The 23,227-nt window shown below is 44.2% G+C and overlaps 2 protein-coding genes across 7 annotated transcripts in view; one reads left to right on the top strand and one right to left on the bottom strand.

Moving 5' to 3' along the window:
• AURKA (aurora kinase A) overlaps positions 1-12,546 on the bottom strand; it is an 18,947-nt gene extending 6,401 nt beyond the window's left edge. The window contains exons 1-6 of one of the 2 annotated variants that reach the window (XM_068525160.1): positions 12,303-12,546; positions 8,615-8,658; positions 5,386-5,665; positions 3,200-3,254; positions 1,859-2,050; positions 920-1,058 (exon numbers count right to left, since the gene is read on the bottom strand). In XM_068525160.1, coding sequence (XP_068381261.1) covers positions 920-1,058; positions 1,859-2,050; positions 3,200-3,254; positions 5,386-5,665; positions 8,615-8,653 — 705 coding nt within the window. In that variant the 5' untranslated portion in view covers positions 8,654-8,658; positions 12,303-12,546. Of the gene's footprint in view, positions 1-919; positions 1,059-1,858; positions 2,051-3,199; positions 3,255-5,385; positions 5,666-8,614; positions 8,659-9,006; positions 9,028-12,302 lie in introns of those variants that run through there. The other variant, XM_068525161.1, reaches the window with a different exon arrangement.
• On the top strand, positions 12,525-23,227 carry CSTF1 (cleavage stimulation factor subunit 1). 5 transcript variants are annotated; one of them, XM_068525159.1, is made up of 7 exons: positions 15,409-15,489; positions 16,571-16,659; positions 17,051-17,127; positions 17,231-17,508; positions 17,673-17,870; positions 18,630-19,020; positions 21,799-23,227. In XM_068525159.1, exons 4-7 carry the CDS (start codon positions 17,233-17,235, stop codon positions 22,056-22,058), a joined length of 1,125 nt encoding a protein of 374 aa, XP_068381260.1. In that variant the 5' UTR covers positions 15,409-15,489; positions 16,571-16,659; positions 17,051-17,127; positions 17,231-17,232; the 3' UTR covers positions 22,059-23,227. The 5 variants fall into 5 exon arrangements, with proteins under 5 accessions (XP_068381258.1, XP_068381256.1, XP_068381259.1 ...); XM_068525157.1 differs by lacking the exons at positions 16,571-16,659; positions 17,051-17,127 and adding an exon at positions 12,525-12,661 and having other exon boundaries at positions 15,289-15,489; XM_068525155.1 differs by lacking the exons at positions 16,571-16,659; positions 17,051-17,127 and adding an exon at positions 12,577-12,845 and having other exon boundaries at positions 15,289-15,489.

Raw genomic sequence — 23,227 nt, 5'->3', positions numbered from 1 at the left:
AGGCCGACACTCAGGGATGAGGAGTTAGGTTAATAGTATGTATCCTTCATACGAGAATGCATTTTCCCTCTGATCTTCCTCTCAAAAACCCATGACCCTGGGGCTTCCCTGGTGGCGCAGTGGTTGAGAATCTGCCTGCCAATGCAGGGGACACGGGTTCGAGCCCTGGTCTGGGAAGATCCCACATGCCACGGAGCAACTAGGCCCGTGAGCCACAACTACTGAGCCTGCGTGTCTGGAGCTTGTGCTCCGCAACAAGAGAGGCCACGATAGTGAAAGGCCCGCGCACAGCGATGAAGAGTGGCCCCCGCTTGCCGCAACTGGAGAAAGCCCTCGCACAGAAACGAAGACCCAACACAGCCGAAAATAAATAAATAAATAAATAAATAAATAATAACAATAAAGGAATTCCTTAAAAAAAAAAAAAAAAACCCATGACCCTAATCTAATCATGAGAAACTAAAGAAATCTGAATGAAGTATGGATTTCAGTCAATAGTTATGTACCAATATTGGTTCATTAGTTATGACAACTGTACCACACTGATAAAATATAAATAGGAGAAATTAGGTGTGTATTTATAGGAGAAAGTAAGTCTGTACTATCTTCAGTTATTCTATAAATCTAAAACTAATCTAAAACAAATTTTTCTTTTCTTTTCTTTTTTTTTTAAAGAGAGCAACTATACATTTCCACAGAAACAGCTGTGGAAACCAACCACAGTATTCCATTTGGTACCTGATTTTATCTGTATATAAAAGATACACCTAAGCTATTTTGATTTTTCCATTTCAAATATTTGATCTGATTAAGCTATCTTCCCATGAGACAAAACCCCCTCTATTATAAAATGAAAGGTACACTGCTAGGACAGGTATAGAGGAAACAGAATTAGTCCGGACAACAAATGAAAACTTACAGTAGCAGTTCTCTGCTCATCAAACTTTGACAGTTTCTGAAGTTCTCTATAGACAGCTCCGAGGGGTGCATATTCCAGAATTAGGTAGACTCTGGTAGCATCATGGAAATAACCATACAGCCTGAGAATATTTGGATGCCTGCAACGAAGGACGAACACTCTAACACCTGGTTTTGGAGCTGATATGTACTGAGTATCAAACAAATCCTCATGTGAAACCAGTGGTGAAAACTGCTGCTGGCCACAGATCCCACCTTCCACCCGCCTTGAGAATTTGAAACTACAGACCCACTGTAAGAAAAAGATGTACACTGCTATCAATTTACATGCATTTCAAGGTGTTAATGGACCTTGGGTTTAGTTAAGACTATTGCCTTCCTTTAGGCCATCTATATTCTTAGGTGGGGAAAGAATTCAGATAAATGTTAAGTCTCTGCAAATTGGAAAAAAAAAAAAAAAAAAAAGACATGGCACTCCCACAGTAGTTGAAACCCAAATACCATGAGACAGACAACACAGGCAGTGTTCACTAATGGCAGGGGATTTGCTGCTGACAACTTCGGACAGCTGAGCACAGGCTATCTGTTTTTTTGTTTTGTTTTGCTTTTTTTTTTTTTTAATTCACTGAAAGCAAAAAGAAAAAGATCCACTGGCCAAAGTCAACCTGTAGGCTGCCAGTTTGCAACCTGAACTCAAAATAAAAGGTATCATTCCCTTTAATTATCCACCAAAACAAAACAAAACAAAAACACCTCCGGTAAATTACTCCATCAACAAAACAAACCTTCAAGCAATTTTTCAGGACCACGGCACTGAAGTCTAGTGAATTTAGTCACTCTCTGCAGTACTATGGAGCCAGCCTTCTACAAAGACGTTTACAATCATTTAACTCTTAAAGTTCTGTACACCACTCTCCTGGACATCAATCTGAAAACTTACCTAAGGTGGGACTGTATTTCTACTTCCCTCCTCAGCTGATGCTCAACTCCTGCTTTCTCCAACTGAGCTTTAAATAATACTTTAAGAGCCAGGATAAACTTGCTTTGTTTTTCTCTTGCCAAATAAACATTACCAAACTTTCCTTTACCCAGCGGGCGACCAATTTCAAAATCTTCCAAAGCCCACTGCCTTCTAGGAGAGAATTGAACATTTTAAAATGTGAAGAAAACACATCTTTTCTAACAACATATATTAGTTAGTAGACATCCTATAAATTTTATATCCAAAGTTGTACTGAGTATGTACCCTCTGCAAGAACCAAACCAATAACCACAATTAATGAGTCACCACAGACATTAAGCCCCCCATGCCCCCACCTGCCATCAGCTGAGTGACTCTGTGACAAGGAACAACCTGGACTGTTAGAGCTGAAGCGCTCACTGGGAAGCGTCCCAAGGCAGTACTATGCTCTGGAGCACAGACCTATTAACAACAGCACTTAGGACCACAAGAAGGATGAGGTGAGTAACTGGAGAGGGAAAAATGCTGCAGAACCACCTGTGAGCCTCTTTCAAACCAAGCACAGCCTCCTGCAGCCCCAGAGGTGCCAACATTCTCAGCTGGAGAGCAACCACTCCGGTTAAGCGAGCCGGATGGAGCCCGCAGGGCAGTGGGGTGAGAACCATTGGATGTAGATTCTCAGAGAGCCGCTGGTAGGCGCTAGAGCAAAAAAGGCTGTGGGTTCATTCCTGGCTCCTATCACATTCTAGAATCTAGACAGTTCAGAGATTGAGAGCAGGGGAAAATACAGCCAAGCTTTATTATGAGAAACAAGTATAATAATTGTATCAATACTTTCAAAATACTCAGACAGTTATTATGAGAAACAAGTATAATAATTCTATCAATACTTTCAGAATACTCAGACAGTCGTGTATTAGTCCATAGCTCTGCAATAGGACCAGATTTTGTCGTTGTTTTTTTAACTTCCACCTCTTTACTAGAATAGAAAAAAGTATAGAAGCATACATAAACCATATGTAGTAGTTACTTCTGAAGGTAGACAGGAACTTTTACTTCACACATTTCTGTAACAGATTCATACAAGCCATTTCTAAATTTGGAAAGCAATAAGAAAAACTCGAGTCCCTAATAAACATCCATCATTAAAATTCCTTCTCCCTTTTTTAAAAGATTGGAAATTTGAAACATCTATATTTTCTAAGTGAAAATACAGTATAAAGACCTATTTTAAAAGTGTTCCCATAACTAAATTTGCAATTAAATGGTGTATTCTAGTAGAGTGATGGCACAGAACTCTGTAAACAAGATAAAACTTACCTTTTTGATTCTTCATTTTTCTGTTTTGATGCCGCTTCCTTTTCAGGATTATTTCCTAGACAGAGTAAGTTAAAAACCTGTTGTTAGGGCTTCCCTGGTGGCGCAGTGGTTGAGAATCTGCCTGCCAATGCAGGGGACACGGGTTCGAGCCCTAGTCTGGGAAGATCCCACATGCCGCAGAGCAACTAGGCCCGTGAGCCACAACTACTGAGCCTGCGCGTCTGGAGCCTGTGCTCCGCAACAAAAGAGGCTGCGAGAGTGAGAGGCCCGCGCACCGCGATGAAGAGTGGCCCCCGCTTGCCGCAACTAGAGAAAGCTCTCGCGCAGAAACGAAGACCCAACACAGCCATAAATAAATAAATAAATAAATAAATAAATAAATTTATTTTTAAAAAAAACCTGTTGTTAGAATAACTATACAGAATAAGTTAAAAATCTTTGATTAGAGATGAATCAAAGAATAGCTACCAAAATATTAGTGTATGTCCAGAATGATAGATCTGAACTATTACTAGTTTTATTTTTTTTTTTTAAAAAAGGGACGTCCCTGGGGGTCCAGTGGTAAAGAATTCGCCTTCCAGTGCAGGGGATGCGGGTTCTATCCCTGGTCGGGGAACTAAGATCCCACATGCCGCGGGGCAACTAAGCCCATGCGCCACAACTACTGAGCTTGTGCGCCTCAACTAGAGAGCCTGCACACCACAACTACAGAGCCCATGCGACCTGAAGCCCGTGCATCACTACTAGAGAAGAGAAAACCAGCATGCTGCAACGAAAGATCCCACCTGCCTCAACAAAAATCCCGCGTGCCAAAACTAAGACCCAACGCAGCCAAAATAAATAAATAAATAATAAATAAAATATTAAAAAAAAAAAAAGACTACTACACTGTAACCTGACTCCTGCCATTTGAAGTCTTTATAGAACTTCGAGAGTAAAGACAAGCAGATACATACAGCTAGGCCCTTAGATAATCTCCCTGAAGCCTCAGTTTCTAAATGAAGAGCTTCTAAAGCAGAATTACCAATCTTCCCATCCATCACAAGCTCCCACCTCGTCACCTTTTCCCCAGGAGGTGGGCCAGCCAGCTGTCCATTTGCTACAGACAACGTGCAACAAAACATAAGCCAACCACCACCCTCCTTCCACTGTATTAGTGGCCAATGGGAAATTACATGGGACATTTCCACTTGTCTATTTCCAGCACTTCAAACTCTTAACAGCAGCACATTTTGCTCTGGTCAGATATTTGAATTCAGGCCTCACCTGGACTCTTCCCCTCCCTGGTTCACAATCTCAGTTAAGGCCACCAGTACAACCACCATCCCCATGTCCGGTTTATTGCCCAGGTCTGTCAAGTCTGCATCCTAAGTGAGCTCTCGGATTTGTCTGCACCACCCCATCCTGGCTGTCTTCGAATAAGTTAACACTTCGAAGTCTTAGCTTCCTCCTCCACAAAACCAAGTTAAAAACTGTGGCTGCCTTTGCAGAGTGGTTACGAGGACAGAACGACGCAAGGTGGATGAAGGACGCCTGCCGTGTGAGCACTCACACCTGGTAAACGACAACTGTCAACACCGACCCCACTCCACCTAGTCAGCTCACTGCCATACTGGCCCCAAACCACAATGGCTTACCTCCTGCCTGGTACCCCTGGGTCCAGCAATGCTACTCTCCAATTCATGCCCCACATTCAGATGAGCTTTCTATAAAGGCAAGTCAGCCCGTCCTCCGCTCAAAAACCTTTCAGCAGCTTCCCAGTGCACACGGGATGAAGCCCCACTCACCGCGGCCAGCAGTGCCCACCTCGACCTGACCTGGCCCGCCTCCGTCCACCCACTCCCCACGCCCGGCACTTCCCTCCACGCTCCAGAACCCTGGAGTTGTTCAGCTCCAAGAGTACCTGCTACGAGAACCCCGTCCCTCCCCTCCGCCCCTAATATGCAATCAAAGAACACGACACTGGTGCTGCGTCCTCCCTGGCTGCCAACTCTTCCACGAGGGTGGGAGTCTGGCCTGGCCCACAGGAGACACTGGTACTTCACCCGGACACCAGATTTTCTCCCCATCCTCCGTAGAAAATGACGTAAAAGCTAGGGTTCCAAACAATAAAGACACGTCTACACACTTGCTTTTTTAGCAACTAAAAAGAACGGCTCTCCAATGAGCCTCAGAGCGCTGATTACCAGGTGCTGGGAGCTGGGGCTGCTCGCTCTTCTGGGTATTACTCAGCGGCCTGGACACAGGACGAGGGGCGCTGGCTGCCTGCGCTGGCTTCTGCTTCAGGGGCTGTACAGGTTTTTGGCTGGAGACAAGCTTTTGCACTTGTGAAGGAAGACGCTGCGAGGAATTTGAAGGACACAAGACCCGCTGAGCCTGGCCACTGTTCGCAGACACTGGATTCTGAGAAGGAAATTGCTGAGTCACCGGAACACGTTTTGGGCCATCACCAAGTGGAACTGTAGTCTAGATTGGGGAGGAAAGAGGAACTTTATGGTCTCCATGAACGAAAGCTGAATATCATGAGAATATTCCAGAAGTCTGTTTTCCAATATAAGAAAATAATGAGTGTCACTCACTGATAAGAGATGGAAGGGGAAAGCGATTTTAATCAGCACTTCCAGAGGATACAGTTAGTATGTGGCTGAAATACCTGAATGATACCTCCTCCCCTTCCCCAACACCCCACCCCTGAAAAGCACACTCCCATAGACAAATGTTCATTAACAAACTTTCATCTAAAAAGGGAGGCATTAAACACTAAGAATTCCCAATGACTTGGGAATTATTATTTAGCAAGAAGCTGCAATTTGGAAACTTTATACCAAAATCCCAATTCCAACGACATTTCTTTGACAATACCTATGTTTAGAAAAAAGACTGAAAGAAATACATCAAAATATTCAACAGTGATTATCTTTTTTTTTTAATTAATTAATTAATTAATTAATTTTGGCTGTGTTGGGTCTTTGTTTCTGTGCGAGGGCTTTCTCTAGTTGCTGCAAGCAGGGGCCACTCTTCATCGTGGTGTGCGGGCCTCTCACTATTGCAGCCTCTCTTGTCGCGGAGCACAGGCTCCAGACGCGCAGGCTCCAGACGCGCAGGCTCAGGAGCTGTGGCTCATGGGCCTAGTTGCTCCGCGGCATGTGGGATCTTCCCAGACCAGGGCTCGAACCCGTGTCCCCTGCATTGGCAGGCAGATTCTCAACCACTGCGCCACCAGGGAAGCCCTCAATAGTGATTATCTTTGAGTAAAGAAGTTTTGGAGAATTTCTGTACTTGCCAGATTTTCCACAAAAGCTAATTACTACTTTTTTTTTTCTTTTTTTTTTTTTACAATAATGACCACAGTTTTAATAGTCCAAAAAGCTAATTACTACTGATTTAGTAGTGTTTCAATTTCCAAGTGTTCAATACTGACAAAATGCATCTGAGGCAAAAGACAAAATAAACATAGGCTCTTCAAAAAGTTACTACTGGGCCTCCCTGGTGGTGCAGTGGTTGAGAGTCTGCCTGCCAATGCAGGGGACACGGGTTCGAGGCCTGGTCTGGGAAGATCCCACATGCCGCGGAGCGACTAGGCCCGTGAGCCACAATTACTGAGCCTGCGTGTCTGGAGCCTGTGCTCCGCAACAAGAGAGGCCGCGATAGTGAGAGGCCTGCGCACCGCGATGAAGAGTGGCCCCCACTTGCCGCAACTAGAGAAAGCCCTCGCACAGAAACCAAGACCCAACACAGCTATAAATAAATTAATTAATTAAAAAAAAAAAGGATTTAAAAAAAAAAGTTACTACCAAAATATATTATTTACATGCCTGTAAGTTGGATGTCACGAGTTTTTAAAATACTTAAATTCTAAGGCCCTGAGCTAATCAAACACAGGGCAGGGGGCACTTCCTCTAGCTTCAGTGGAGGAAATTTCCTCATAAACGAGGAAACAGTGCCAGAAGAAAAGCCTCACAATCCATCACCAGCTTGCTGGTACAAGTGCTTTCCAAGAGAGGGTTTCCAACTTGCAGGAAAAAGAGATTGCTTCTGAAACTAGCAGCATCCACAACACAGCAGACATTCAGGCAGCAAAAATCATTTTAAACACCGAGCAATTTTTTTAAAATATATATTTATTTATTTATTTTTGGCTATGTTGGGTCTTCATTGCTGCGCATGGCCTTTCTCTAGTTGCGGTGCACGGGTTTCTCACTGTGGTGGCTTCTCTTGTTGTGGAGCACGGGCTCTAGGCGCACGGGCTTCAGTAGTTGCGGCACGGGGGCTCAATAGTTGTGGCTCGTGGGCTCTAGAGCGCAGGCTCAGTAGTTGTGGCACACGGGCTTAGTTGCTCCGTGGTATGTGGGATCTTCCTGGACCAGGGCTCGAACCCGTGTCCCCTGCATTAGCAGGCGGATTCTTAACCACTGTGCCACCAGGGAAGTCCCTAGAGCAAGTTTTTAAAATGATTACCATCATCAGAATTGAGAATCAAATACAGTGAATCAACTTAGCCTTTTTCTGGTTGGTCATTTTTACACTTTCAGCCAGTAAAAAAGGCTAAGTATCCATTTTTCGAAGATGAAGACTTCTAAAAACAAACCCCTCCCCTCAAAAAAAAAACCACAAAAAAACAAGCAGTGTTTATATTCTTCTAATTTCCTAGAAGGAAAAAACCCCCCAGGTATTACTTATATTAAAAGGATCTTTCTGTGAGAGACCCATTCACCTAACTGCTCCACAAATATTCATCAAATGCTAAGTAAGGGCCAGGGGGTCTCTCCTCCTGGATTCCAATCTACCCCAAGCTGAACTGAGCACCCCTCCTAGGAATTACTCAGGTTATATGTATATATAGTATGGTACTGGCTCACACACCTACCCAGAAGGGCTCTAAGTTCTTTAAAGTCAAAGACCACGTGCTTTTCACCATTGTGATCCCTGCACCTGACACAGAACCTGGCTCCAAGTGGGCTCCCAGGAAATGCCCACTGAACTGCTGCTCAACATTCCTCTAAAGCGTGAGCAGAACCAACTATGGCATAGAAATTAATTTCTGGCAAGCAAGGAAGTACGGGCAAGTATCAAGCGCCTACTATGTATGTCATTATCCTGCATGCAATGGAGCAATATAGATACTTAAACAGCTAACTGTAAGACAAAGCAGAGGAAATAAAACTTACGGTGAAAGAAGCAACAAAGTGTTATTGAATTTGTAGAAAAATGACTAATTCCCACCCAGGAACGTGGTAGAGGGATCTAAAGTTACAACTCAAAGTAAAGGTAAAAAGAATTCTAGATTTAAAACCCAATCTCAAACAACTATACCCCAATAAAAAATAATAATAATATAAATAAATAAATAATAAAAACCCAATCTCCCTTTGGGTTTTATAAATGTGACTTGAGATTACAGATTATTGGATTTACCTTAGGCCCCGAGATGCTGTTTTCTTTACATTTGTCCATGATGCCTGGAAAGAAAAAAGAACCACCTTTAATTTGTAAAAATCCACCTGCTTCCAAGTGTTATGCTGGATGAGGGTTATAAATCCTGATGAAATAGCCTCAACATCACACAGAATTTTACATGTTTTGTCATCCAAATGAGGCTGATAAGGGAGCAGTGCTTTCTCGCTTGATACCACGTGCAGGAGTGGGGCATTCCTCCCCCCCTCACACACTGCTCCCCTCCCCGATACTCAGACTTCACTCCTGAACGGCCCTGTCCTGCCCCATCGTCCCTCTAACGGACCACTTCCATCACTGTACAAGCCAGCTTCCACACCTGCTGCCTTCAGAATAAAAAAGGTCCTCTTTACCCCAGAACTGACTCCAAAGCTATGGCCACATCTCTGGTCTCCCCTTTCAACAGCAAAGCTCTGCAAGTCTCTACCACTTCCCTCCCGCTGCCACAGCTCCCTCCCACAGGGCTTTTATCCCCACCGCCAGCCCAGCTCCAGACTGACCCCTGCTGTTGCTAAACTCAAAGGTCAATTCTCGGCCTTCCTCTAACGTGCATTCCCCGCATTCCAGGGGATCCTGCACTCTTTTTCCACTCCTTTCCTCGCTTAGCTCGCAGATTTGTCTTCACCTGACTGCTGTCCCACCGCAACCGCCTTTGCTGATCAGCCTCACCTGTACCACCAATCTCAGTGTCTGGGGTGACGCCGGGATGGACTCCTCAGGTCTCCATCTACACCTGCCTAGGGCCCCAGGGCTCTAAACATCTTTATCAAGAGAACTCGAATTTGCGTCTCCTGCCCTCCCCTCTCCTGCGACTGCCAGGCTCTCTAACAACCTGCTCAGGATGCCCCAGGAAGGTCTGCCAGGCGTCTCAACCCAACACACCCAATGAAACCTCTTCTCTCCCGCACACTTCTTTTCTCTTTTGCCATGGGGGGTGCCCAGAAACACTTCTTTCCCAACTACACTCACTCCCTCGGTGAGCTCATCCCGTCTCCTGGCTTTCAATACCATCCACAGGCTGAGGATCCCCAACTTTCCATCGGAACTCTGACCACCTGGTAATCTGAGAGGCATCTCAATCTTAACCTGTCCCAAACTGAAGTCCTGCTCCCTTCCCCACGCCCATCTCCGACAACCCGCTCTCTCGGACTGCGGGCTGGGCTGCCCCCATCTCAGTTGACGGCAAATCCATCCTGCCAGTTGCTCAAGTCTAAAGTCTTAGCACAATCTTTTACACGGTTCTCCCTCAAACCCCATATCTGATCCATCAGCATATCTTAACAGGCTCTATCTTCACAATCACTGCTCACAGCCTTTACTACTCCCACCTCATCAAACCACAATTTTCTCTCCCAGCAATTATTTGCAGAAGGCTCCCAATGGTCACTCTGCTTCCACCCTTCTCCCATTAAGTCCATTCGCAACACTGTGCCCAGTGATCCCATTAACAAGTCAGATATATGGTCCTTGGTTCAGAGGCCCCTCATGGTTCCTCAACTCAAATTCAAAATCTTACTTGCACAAATAGGCCTATAAAGTCTCACAGAATGTGGATCTTGACCACCTCTGTGATCGGATCTCCTCCTCTTGTCTATTGCACACCAGCCATTCAGGGCTCCTCCCTTTCCCTGGCAGAGAAGCCCCCTGCCACAGGGCCTTTGCACTTCCTGTTCCCTCTACCTATGAGGCTCCTCCCTATAACAGAAGTGTGGCTGTTCCTTCATTTCATTCATGCTGAGAGGCCCCTTTCAGATCATCTCTCTTTTATTTTTACTTAACACCTTACATAACATTATTTGTACTTGTTTACCATCTGAGTCCCCAGATTCAGACACCCAGCTAACTGCTCAGTATCTCTAAAGAAAGTAAGCTCCACAGGAGGAAGAGCTTAGTCCCATTTTGTTCACTGTTACCTCCCCAGAACATGCCTGGCACATAGTATGTACTCTCATCTTTTGGGAATGAATCAATCCATTAACAAAGCAGATCAGTAATAAAAACACAGTTTCTAACACTTAGGAAGTGTTAGAATCACTCCCTGTGAGTCAGGCACAACAACCTATCCAGTAAGTAGAACATAAACTCCAAGAAAGCAGAAACCTTTCTCTATTTCTCTTACTCAGATGCTCCCTATATTCTAGAATCCAATCAGAAAGCACTCCTCAGCCCCACGCTTTCACATCCACTTTATAAGTAATCAAATAACTCCACCTCGAAGACGGGACCAGGCTAAAGAGCCCGGAGTCCTTATATCAAACAGCCATTTAGACATAACAGACAAAAAAGAAAAGGAAATACATTCTCCTATTATGTGAACTTCACACACGCTCTGATGCTTTCTTCACTCTTCCTAACAGTTACAAGCAGCAGACTCAGGAGAGCACACAGGCCAATGAACACTGATTCAACAGTCTTCAACTGAAGCTACATTCACTCACTCCAATGTAATGCACTTTCCTTCTCAGGAAGAACAATAACAGAACGGAACATGATTCTGATCCAGAAATTCTGGAGAAAGCCGCAAGAAGACTGCTTCTCAGGTGATTCTGGCCTGCAGCCGAGTTCAGGAGTCACATGTCCAGATGACCTGCACAAGATCCCTGCAGTTCAAACCAGAGATCCTACTAGTATAAACAGCAAAACAGATTTAATAGCACTGTGGGTTGAGACTTTCCCTTCCTTCGTTAAACCTGCAAATGTCTGCACAGATGCAAGAGAGTGGAGAGGAAATGAGTATATTGCTGAGAAGCATTTAATTCAAAGAACTAGAAAGGTTAAGGACGAGAAGGAAACAGTGAAAGTCAAGGGTGATGGCTACATCTACATCAGGAGGACATTTGCTAGAAATGGAGACTTTCAGGCCCAACCCCAGACCTAACAACTAGATCTTGCATTTCAAAGACACCCCCAGATGACCAGCATGTGGCTGGGCTAAACCACTAGTTCTCAACGAAACATCAGAATCACCTGCAGGGCTTGATGAAAATACAGACACCTGAGTCTTACACCCAAGCGCTTCTGATTCTTTCGGTGGGTTCACATTTTTAACAAGGACGCTCAAGTAATCCCGTTAAGGGTAGTCCAAGGTCTACGGTTTGAGAAGCACTGGCCCAGGAAGGCCTCTTCGAGGAAGTTAGTTATTTATTCACCCACTCATCCATCCCGCCCGGACAAGGGCCTTCCCTGGCTAGTCAATCCAAAGTAGCCCCCGGTTCCTAGCGCTCATCCCTATTGGAAGTTATCTTGCTAGTTCATCGTCTGTCTCCCCACCCCCCAGAACGTAAACTCCAAGACAACAAAAACCTTCTGTACTTCCTTACCCAGGTGCTCACTCAACACGAGAATCCCATCAGAAAGCACCCCCCAGACGCCCCACCCCCCGACGCCACACAACCCAACTCACTCCAAGTGTTTAATAAACACCAGGCGGCATGTTACAGGGCGTCTGGGGACCCAGGAGCTGATGGGAGGGCGCTGGAAAAGCAGGGGGGGGACGCAGGGAGGAACTGGGGGACCAAGGTAGGCTTTCTCGCCCCGACCCTCCCCTCGCCGGCCCAGCGACCCCAAAGACCGCTTCCCTCCCACCCACCCCCAAAAGCCACCCGGGGTCCTCCCGCCCGCCTCACAGAGATGCCCCAGGTCTACGTACCTACGGCCTCCCACCTCCGACCCGAAACCTCCGAGTCCTCCCGAGAGCTCAGCCGTTAGGGGTCAAAGTCTTCATTTTAAATAGGAGTTAAACCCTCGAACCCGAAAGCTGATTGGTCGGGGCTAGAGAGGCGCTGCCTTTTCATTGGTTCAAAACCAACTCGACGGCTTGAGTCACGGCCCGGCGGAGACGGCGCGCAGGCGCACTTGCTTCGTGAGGCCCCGGAAGTGATGGAGGCAACGGCGCGCCACACCCGCGGCCGTTCTAGCGCCCGCGGTGCTCTCCGGATCTGACATTTGTCCGTGAGGCAGCAGTCCCTTGGCGTCAGGGTTGTCGCGTCGGAGATAAAGTCGGAGGAGGTGAACGAATCTCTAGAACGCCCCTGTAAGATGGCGAGAAGGGCAGGAGCGAGTGGGGTCAATCGATAGCGCAGCGCTCGGCGCGATACCCTTTGTGCATGCGCAGTGAAGCGATCGATCGGGCAGGATTCGTGTCTCCATTTTTCTAGGAGAGAGCAGGAGACCGAGAGAGCGGGACGAGCCGGTATGGGGGAGCCCGGGGTGCGTGGAATGGCGGGTGCGGTCGGCTAGCGCTTTTGGGGCACCACAGGAAAGACGCGGGCGAGGCGGGAAGAGTCAATAGTGAGCGGGGCGGCATGCGCCCTGAGTTGCCAGGCTGGGCCTGCACTGATCCTCCTCTTCCTCAAAGGCCTTTCTTTCACCCTCACTCCATCCTTCGCTGGCCTCTAGCTCGGGATCATAGCGGAGCGTACGGTGAGGGGGCGTTTGTGTTCTCGCCCTGGTCTTCCTTCCAACTACGGGTACAACCAGTCCTGCACCGGGTTCTTCCTGTCTTCGGGCCGCAGACCCTTCACCTGCAAACTGGGGGCGGTAATTAGGCGCTTTCTAGCCCAGCGAGCGGACGTTCTATGGGAGTTGAGAAGCAGAGCTCGTCCTCTCTTTTCCTGTTTTAATCTCTTGGTAGCCCTATGATGCGCCTGGCACGAGTGAAGGATGGAATAGTGGTTAAGCTCTGGGCTCTGAGGTGGGTAGTCCTGGTGGCCACTTTAACTTTGGACGAGTTACGCAGCCACGTTTTACTTGCGGTATTTCCTAACCTCTTTGAGCCGGTTTCATCATCTCTGTTGTGTCCTCGTGTTGTCCACACAAGCATGGATTTATGTATATTTGCTTAATACCCATCAGTAGAGCACAGTGAGAGCTCAGGCTCTGGGTTAGGATCCAGGCTCCGCCATTTACAAGCTGTTCGATCCTGGGTGAGTTAACTTTCCTGTGCCTCCGGTTGCCCACCTCTAAAATGGGATAAGCTGAAGATTGAATGACGTAATGCATATTAGTTGCTTTCACCATGTGTGTTATATGCGGAATGTCTAATGAATTTTAGCTAGTTTATCATTAAGTTTTTAAGGAGCAGTACACGCAGCGATTAGAACAACACTATCTCTGGAGTCAAACCGCCTGCGTTCTAATGCTGGTTCCTCCAGGCACTAGTTCTGAGATCTTGGGCAAGTTATTTCCCCTCCTCACCTGTAAACAAGATTACTGGACCTCCTTTATAAGATGTTGTTGAGGATTGAGATGAAACATGGTAAACACTTAGGAAACATTGGCTATTCTTATCAGTAGCCTCAGTAATTCTCCAGAGGGCCTTGGGTAGTTAAAAACACTGTTCCCTACCCCTTTCCTACAGCACCTCCCACTTTCAGAATCACCCCTGTGAAGTGGTGTTAACTGCCCACTCGCCGCCCTTCTTTCTTAGATTCTTCTCTCTCTCCTGTGCTCTGCCTTCCAGTTTTCTTCTGTGCCACAGCTCCCTGTCTGCCTGTGACTTTTATTCTTTATGGCTGTTCCCCAGCTCCTGCAGCCTTCCGATACCTGTACAGATCTACACGTGTACAGACATTGATTTTTTTTTATTTATTTATTATTTATTTTTGGCTGTGTTGGGTCTTCGTTTCTGTGCGAGGGCTTTCTCTAGTTGCGGCAAGCGGGGGCCACTCTTCATCGCAATGCGCGGGCCTCTCACTATCGCGGCCTCTCTTGTTGCGGAGCACAGGCTCCAGACGCGCAGGCTCAGTAGTTGTGGCTCACGGGCCCAGTCGCTCCGCGGCATGTGGGATCTTCCCAGACCAGGGCTCGAACCCATGTCCCCTGCATTGGCAGGCAGATTCTCAACCACTGCGCCACCAGGGAAGCCCCAGACATTGATTTTTATAATCAGATTATCTATTCACGTCAACCAATTGGAGTTCTTTTTTTTTTTTGCATAAACTGGAAACCATCTGTAATTTTCTCTTTTGCTTTCTGAGCCTGAGAGAGAACTTAAACACTTGTAAATCAATCTAAATGCACAGTCCTTCCAATTTTTCCTTTTTTTATAGTTATTTTGGCCATATCCTATTTGCCAATATTTTATTCAGCAATGCTTTCCAAAGTATTCTGTAATTAAATTATGTAATGTAACAAGCTCGGTTGCCTTGAAACATGTTTTAAGAATGACCATAACTGACATGAGTAAACATAACAGCTTAGCTGGTGGAAACGGTAGTGTCTAGACATCCAACAATAGCAGCTGTTGTACCTATTGCAAGTATTAGCCAGGGTTTCATTAACAGAAGAAATGGAAGATTCTGGGATAGCAGTAAAGAATAAAAATTGCAGGTGGGTAATTTAGCAGAGGAAAAAATGTTCATGAAGAGAGGTTCTACTGTAAATATTGGCTAACGTGATTTGAACCATTTCTGTGTGCCACTGTGCTCAATGCTCTACGTGTATCATCTTGTTTAGCCTTCACTGACTTATTTAACAGCTGAGGACCCTGATCTCAGAGAAACATAGTTGCTGACCAAAGGTAATGCTGATAGAGCTGGGATTTAAGCCCTGGAAAGGCTGACCAGATTCCTGTGTTGCTTCTGTGGTTTACTAGTGCCTCTGCCCCTCATCATCACCTGTTTTCTCTCTTGCAGCTGGCAGGGAAATTATCTTGCTCTTCTCCAAGATGTACAGAACCAAAGTGGGCTTGAAGGATCGCCAGCAGCTCTACAAGCTGATCATTAGCCAGCTGCTCTATGACGGCTACATCAGCATCGCTAATGGCCTCATCAATGAAATCAAGCCTCAGTCTGTCTGTGCACCCTCGGAGCAGCTCCTGCACCTCATCAAACTAGGTAACTTGTGAATGCAAATTCATTGAGCCCGTGACAAGGCTTCAGATGTTTTTCAAGATTACTGCCCTTTAGTTTTGGTGCCTAGTATGTGTCGAGCACAGTGCTAGATACTGCAGGAGAAAGCAAAGTCCAGATTGTGAAGGTTTTGAGCTGGTTCTAGCCTCAGGATCTTTATATGAATTATCTGGAGCTTTCTGCCGTTGTATTATTGACTTCAAGTCTCAGCTCAGATGTCGTCTCAGAGTCCTCATTTCTTCTAAGATAACCCGAACATCTTCCCCGTACCTCCCCAAGTGCTCTAAAACAACAGTCCCATTTCCTTCATAACAGAATCACTGTCTGAAATTTTCTATATTGTTTTGAGTTTCCCACACAATCCATACCACCTGCCAAAAGACTGCAAGTGTTTTTGGTTTTAGTTTTGGTTTTGGTTTTCTTTATTTGTTTGGCTGCGTCAGGTCTTAGTTGTGGCACGCAGGCTCTTTGTTGTGATATGCAGGCTTCTCTCTAGTTGTGGTGTGCGGGTTTTCTCTCTCTAGTTGTGGCGCGAGGGCTCTGTAGTTTGCAGCACGTGGGCTGTCTCGTTGCGGCTTGTGAGCTCAGTAGTTGTGGTGCCCGGGCTTAGTTGCCCCGCAGCATGTGGGATCTTAGTTCTCCAGCCAGGGATAAACCCTCATCCCCTGCATTGGAAGGCGGATTCTTTACGACTGGACCACTGGGGAAGTCCCAGACTGCAAGTTTAATAAAGATATTGAACCTTGTCTTGTTCAACAGTGCATCCAGGTGCTTGCCTGTGTCATAGAAAGCACTCAGTAAAATACAGAATTGCCAAACATATTTATACTCTTTGACTTGGCAGTGTAAACTGTTAGAATTTGCCTGAGGAAATAAAATGAATTCCACTGAAATGCCCAACAATATGGAATTGGTTGTACATGTTCTCATATTCATAAAGTTAGATCCAACAACATGATGTGGGTGAACGTTTATTACGCTGGCCAGGTGTTTGTTTATTCCATATGAGTAAATGACCGAGTATGTCACACCACGTTACATATTGTGATTTTATTTGTGTTTTAAGAAATGAAACAACTGTGTGCATGGAGAAAGGTCCAGAAGAATTCATACCACCGTGTTAACAGTAATTATCTCTGGGTGATATAATACAAGGTTATGTTTATTTTTTTGTTTATCTGCATTTCTGATTTTTCCTATACTAATAAAAATTGTTTATATGATATGTCAAGTTATTTTTCAATTTAAAATGCATTTTCTTGATAAACTTCAGTTTGTTTAAACCTCAACATTCTTTCAGAGATGTTTCACTAATGTTATTATTAACAATATATCTGACTTAATGAGCTTCAGAGCTGCTACTAACAGATCTCAACACTAAAAATATTAAAATTCGGAATGGGGAAAAATGGACAATTTAACCACAGAACTGCTGTTTTTCAGTTTCTGTGGTTGTGGTTAAAGTAGAAACTTTTGGAGGCAAGTATCTGGGGAGGTGACTTTACCTGTTGGAGCCTAACCTGCCACAACGCCTATTGCCTTACAGCGTTGTCACTGTGCGTGCACCCAGGTCACAATACATAACTTTGTACAGTATTAAGTACCATGCAGCTCCGAGAAAGAGTAAGTTGACATCTGCAAACACCTTTCCCAGTTTGGATCCAGAACTTTGTCCTGTCTTTTTAAAATAACGTTTTTTCATGCCCTTAATTTTTATTCCTTTCAGGAATGGAAAACGATGATACTGCAGTTCAGTATGCAATTGGTCGGTCAGATACAGTTGCCCCTGGCACAGGAATTGACCTGGAGTTTGATGCAGATGTCCAGACTATGTCCCCAGAGGCTTCAGAGTATGAAACATGCTATGTCACATCCCATAAAGGACCATGTCGTGTAGCTACCTATAGTAGAGATGGGCAGTTAATAGCTACTGGATCTGCTGACGCTTCCATAAAAATACTTGACACAGAAAGAATGTTGGCCAAAAGTGCCATGCCAATAGAGGTAAAAATCCTGGTAATATACTTACCATTTGCCTTTTGTTGTTCATTCTTGGGAGAATGAGAGCATAGTTTAAACCAGTTTTAACTTAGCATAGCTGTAGAGTGTATACTTTGAGCCAGACAGATTTTACACTTTGAGATTCTCTTCTCTTCTTGCTGGCCTAGGTCATGATGAATGAGACTGCACAGCAGAACATGGAAAACCACCCAGTGATTCGAACTCTTTACGACCACGTGGATGAAGTCACGTGTCTTGCTTTCCACCCAACAGAACAGATCCTTGCCTCTGGTTCAAGGGATTATACTCTTAAATTATTTGATTATTCCAAACCATCTGCAAAAAGAGCCTTCAAATACATTCAGGTTAGGAATGTTTGGAAAGGGGCTGTATGCATTTTTTTTCCCTAAATACAATGAGCTATTGTGTGGCTCTTCTCTTTTTAAAAGTCGTCTCAGTGGTCATCCTATAAATAAAGAGGATGGCAGCAAGGACGCAGCGCCCACCGCAAATGGCACGGCTCTCGTGCTGTCACGCGCCCACTTCCTCTGGCCAGTCAGGACGGCTGCCGGTCACAGATACGGTTCATAATCCACATCACTCTTTAAAGGTTGCAGATTCCTATTTAAAGACAAAACACAATGAACTTCTCTAACTTAGGGGAATTAAAAAATTATTCAGTTGAAATTCTCAGGTGTTTGCTGGAAAAGCGACATTTGGTGCTCTGTTTTGAATATGCAGTTCAGAAGTACTAATGTTTTAGTAGTGGCTTCCACCTCAGTATTTGGAGCCCTGGGACAAATTAAAGAAACTATTCTTATAGTTTATTTTTATTCATTAATCATATGTGAATGTGTCATAGATTGATAGTATCCCCTTCTGAGTTCACCCGCTGTTTATGTGCAAATGATGAAGCTCACCTGTGATCTTTGGAATAATCTCACCAGTAGATAGTTTGGGAAATCTGTGTTCAGATGGTCCTTTTGTGTATTCCAGAAAGTTCTTTGTTCTTCTCTTAGCTGTGTCATATCTAGTCACTGTTTTATAGATTCTTTGCATCAGCCAAATATTCTCCACATTTCCTCTGGGTTTAATTGTTCACCACTTGGTCTCTTTCCCAACAGGAGGCCGAAATGTTACGCTCCATCTCTTTTCATCCTTCTGGAGACTTTATACTTGTTGGAACTCAGCATCCTACTCTTCGACTTTATGATATCAACACATTTCAGTGCTTTGTCTCTTGCAATCCTCAAGATCAACACACTGATGCCATATGTTCCGTTAATTACAATCCTAGTGCCAATATGTATGTGACTGGCAGCAAGGACGGCTGCATCAAATTGTGGGATGGTGTTTCAAATCGATGCATCACAACTTTTGAGAAAGCACATGACGGTGCTGAAGTTTGTTCTGCCATTTTTTCCAAAAATTCAAAATACATTCTGTCAAGTGGAAAAGACTCTGTAGCTAAACTTTGGGAAATATCAACAGGACGAACCCTGGTCAGATACACAGGTATGTGAGAAGTTGATATTACTTCACATTTCTGAGGCATTTTAGTTTCCAGAACCCTCTTTTAGATCCTCGACCTAGATCCACACAATCTATGTGAATCAAACAAGAGGCAGAGCTGGAAATAGAACCACAGTTTCTTAACTTTGCCCTTCTCAACATGTTAACAGCTAAAATTAGATCTGATTCCATGCAAGTAACACTTGAGAATTAGATGGTCTGTTTGTAGACCCATGGCCTGCCCACTTCCCACAAAAACATGAAAGCAGTCCAGAGAAGAGACTCAGTAAGTGAGAGGAAAGATCTTGGCTCATGCCTGAGAGAGGAGAAGGAGCCCCCAAAAGAGACCCCAAGTGTTCTGAACCTAGATATAAAGTGGGCCCTTCAGACAGAAACACAAAATTGTTAGTCTGATTGTCAAATTCATTTTGGTCTCTAATTGCAACAGTTGCGCCTGTGAGCTCTTTTTATGAGATCTGTTTAAATTTATCCTATCACTAGTAGTCAGTGTTTGTCTAATTATTTGATAGTAAGTATTAAAATATTGTGTTTCATTCTTCTGCTCCTTGTAGCAGCAAAGGCTGTTTGGTAGAAAACTTCAGCTTAGCTTCCTCTGTTGTGAGACGTTTGTGTCATACACTGAAATTGCCGTGACCAGAACTTTAAAACTCAAAACAGCACTATTGTAAGGGACTGCTGGGATGTTAGTAAGTGAAGAAAATTGAGGAGTTGGTGACGTCTGAACCACTAGGGTGCAGCATAACCTACTATAGATTTATCTCATTGTAACCAGAGTCTGCTTCCTGCCATCTCTCTGGCTTCTGGTGTAGATGGTATCGCTAGCAAGTCTTTGGAAGAGTCACTTTCGTTTTATGAATGTTTGGGATGTTTTATGGTTATATGTGGCTGATTGGTTTGTTTTTCTGGAGAATTGGGATTTGATTTAAAAATGAGATTATAATGAATTTATATGCAAATTCCCTCTTTTTCTAGTTCACAGTTTAAGACCCCTTCATGTCAGCACTTTTGGATCTGCTTTTCCAGTTTTAATGTTTAGTTAGAATTCAGAGGGCTCTTGAAATAATGAAGGAAAAGGAAGAACTATCAAGTAAACATTAGAAGTTTTGATGTTGAAAGTTAATTTAAAACACTGTAAACAAAATTAAATGCTGGCTAGGGGAAAAAAAAAAAATTCTTAGCATAGGTAATAAACATAGGTCAGACACTGCTCAGTGAACCCCAGAAAAGATGACCAACTTCACTATAAACCTAAGAAATGAATATGGAAGTATCTTTTTGCTCATCAGATTTCAGGAATTTAAAAGATTGGTATTATATATATTGATAAACATTTCAGGAAATCACAGATTGTTAGGAGTATGATTGGTAAAATATTTCTGAAGGGCAGCTTGGTGTCATATTATCAAAATTTTAAATATATATATTTTTGACTTGCTAAATTGTTACATAGCCTTTCACGGCATGCAGCCTTTAAAAATAAATACTTGGGCTTCCCTGGTGGCGCAGTGGTTGAGAGTCTGCCTGCCAATGCAGGGGACACGGGTTCGAGCCCTGGTCTGGGAGGATCCCACATGCCGCGGAGCAACTAGGCCCGTGAGCCACAACTACTGAGCCCGCGCGTCTGGAGCCTGTGCTCTGCAACAAGAGAGGCCACGACAGTGAGAGGCCTGCACACCGCGATGAAGAGTGGCCCCCGCTTGCCACAACTAGAGAAAGCCCTCGCACAGAAACGAAGACCCAACACAGCCAAAAATAAATAAATAAATAAATAAATAAAATTTAAAAAAAAATACTCATAGTAATGTTTGTTGAACACTTATACTGCAGAGCTGAATGGGCATTACACCTCATTTTAATCCCTGCAACATCTTGTGGGCAGGTGCTGTAATTATCCCTGCAGAGCAGAGGAGACAGTTAAGGCCTAGGGATGTTAAGTCATTTGTTCAAAGTCACATCGCTAATAAGTACTGAGTCCAGATCCAGCACCAAAGTGTGTATTTTTATCCGTTAAGCTATATTCCCTCTTTGTAGGTCTCCACCACAAACTGTTGAATAAAAACTGTATGCCGTATGCCCTGATTTATATAAATTACAAATGAGTATACAACGCACGGAGATAATTGGAAAAGATACTCATCAAAATGTTGACTCTGTGTAAAATTATCAGGCAGATTTTTTTTAATAGTTCATATAATACTTGAAACATAAAATATGCTTTTTTTAATTCATGGTCAAAAAAAAAAAGCATAGAGTTTCCTCTGGGAGAGCAGCTGTTCATTCCATCCCAGTGATTCTGGTCCTAGGAAGTTAGTCCTAAAGAAATAACATGTTCTGTACCAAGAATGTTTGTCACAATAGTACAGTTGGATACAAACTAACTGCCTAGCAGGAAAAGAATCCTTACCTAATGGTGCTTCCAAACAACGGGATCCTTTGCAGCCAGTAAAAACACAACATATCCAACATGAAGTTAGATAATGTGGCACCACTTTTGTATTTTTTTAAGGTGTTTTTATGCCTAAAAATACATCAGAACATTAACAGAGTTGCATTAGGTGGTGGGCCCAAAGGTGATTTTCTTTTTCATACTTTTTTAGAGTTACCAAAATTGCACAATAAATGTGTATTACTTCAACAATTTTAAAATGCAGTTTTTACGTCAACAGAGCTAATAACAAAAGTAGAACAGTCTGGGCTCTAAGGTGTGAACTGGAAAGCTAGCCCTGGCGCCCAGGCCTTAACCTCTCGGTCTCTGCACAGGCGCTGGCTTGAGCGGACGGCAGGTGCACCGGACGCAGGCCGTCTTCAACCACACAGAGGACTACGTGCTGCTGCCCGACGAGAGGACCATCAGCCTCTGCTGCTGGGACTCGAGGACGGCCGAGCGCCGGAACCTGCTCTCACTGGGCCACAACAACATCGTGCGCTGTATCGTGCACTCGCCCACCAACCCCGGCTTCATGACCTGCAGCGACGACTTCAGGGCGCGGTTTTGGTACCGGAGGTCAACCACGGACTAGAGCCGCCGCCGGCGTTCAATAGGGTTCTTTTCTCGAGGACTCTGCCCCTCCTTCCCCTTGTGTCCCGTCATCAGCTTCAGTAGTAAGTCATTGTACCATCTTTGGCAGTTGTGCTGCCACCTCTGCGTCCTTCTGGGATTTGTATGAAAGAATCTTTTTTTACCTTGATGGAGAATCATGGTGGAAAAAGTTGGAATCACAGATCTGTGTGGTTGTTCTGCAGTCACTGATTATTACAGTGTGATTTTCATCAGTTTTGTAAATACAGGACTTGCTCTTTCCCTTGATCATTTGAAGAAGGATAGAGTATTCAAGTGCTTTCTAGATCTCAAGTGGATCTGTCATGAGGAATGTTCATTTGGATATTTTGTCAACTTTTGTGCCTGTTTTACATCCCCTTTGTACGTTTCCTTTCAAAATACATTTTGGCAGATATGGGGGCATATGGCTCTGAGAATCAAGAGTTTTATGCCATATTAAAACCATTTTAGAAAATCGATAGTATCAATTCTATCCTAAAGTGACATTCTGATAATCAAGTTCAGATCTGCGACGTTACTGTTGACACATTTTTCATTTCAGTGAAAGTAGTGGCCAGCTTTTCCTGAAGATTTATAGGAGGTATATCTCCCATCACACGTCCCACATTATCCTTTCACAACCTAAAATGCTTGTCTTCAGTAAATGTGTTCTGATGAGATGATTACCGTTTGATAGGAAACATTGAAAATACATCCAGTGTAATCACAATTCGGTGAGCCCGCTGTTGCTCTCATCATCAGGAATGATGACTATCGATTGACTTTGTTCTTAGGTAATTTTAAATCTTATTTTTCAGTTCCCTTCAGCATGAGCCATAGCTACTCATCGTGGATACACCCAGCAGCTGCATTCTCAGAAGATTTTTTTTTTTTTTTTTTTTGCAATTAACGAACTAATACAGGTTTTCTTGTTCTTGAAACTTTTTAGGCAGTGACAGTAGTTCTCTGGATTCAACTCTTAGCTAGGTCAGAGAGCCCTGAGCTCCCCTTACAGAGAGAAACTTTGGTTTATCATTATCTCCCACTACAAATACCTCATGGTCTGGGTAGGAGTACCTAGAAATACAGTCTGAGATCATTTGATAAAGATATTAAATATATTAAAGTAATTGGTTTATGTTACAGGAA

Source organism: Eschrichtius robustus, chromosome 16, assembly GCF_028021215.1.
Source record: "Eschrichtius robustus isolate mEscRob2 chromosome 16, mEscRob2.pri, whole genome shotgun sequence".
Classification (NCBI taxonomy): domain Eukaryota; kingdom Metazoa; phylum Chordata; class Mammalia; order Artiodactyla; family Eschrichtiidae; genus Eschrichtius; species Eschrichtius robustus.
This window is presented reverse-complemented; position numbering and strand designations above follow the sequence as displayed.

Excerpts from the sequence above, each read along its gene's own strand:
- CSTF1 (XM_068525157.1), top strand. The coding sequence starts at position 15,321 with ATGTACAGAACCAAAGTGGGCTTGAAGGATCGCCAGCAGCTCTACAAG. Across the intron at positions 17,509-17,672 it reads AAAGTGCCATGCCAATAGAG|GTCATGATGAATGAGACTGC; the intron begins GTAAAAATCCTG and ends TTGCTGGCCTAG. Across the intron at positions 17,871-18,629 it reads GAGCCTTCAAATACATTCAG|GAGGCCGAAATGTTACGCTC; the intron begins GTTAGGAATGTT and ends CTTTCCCAACAG.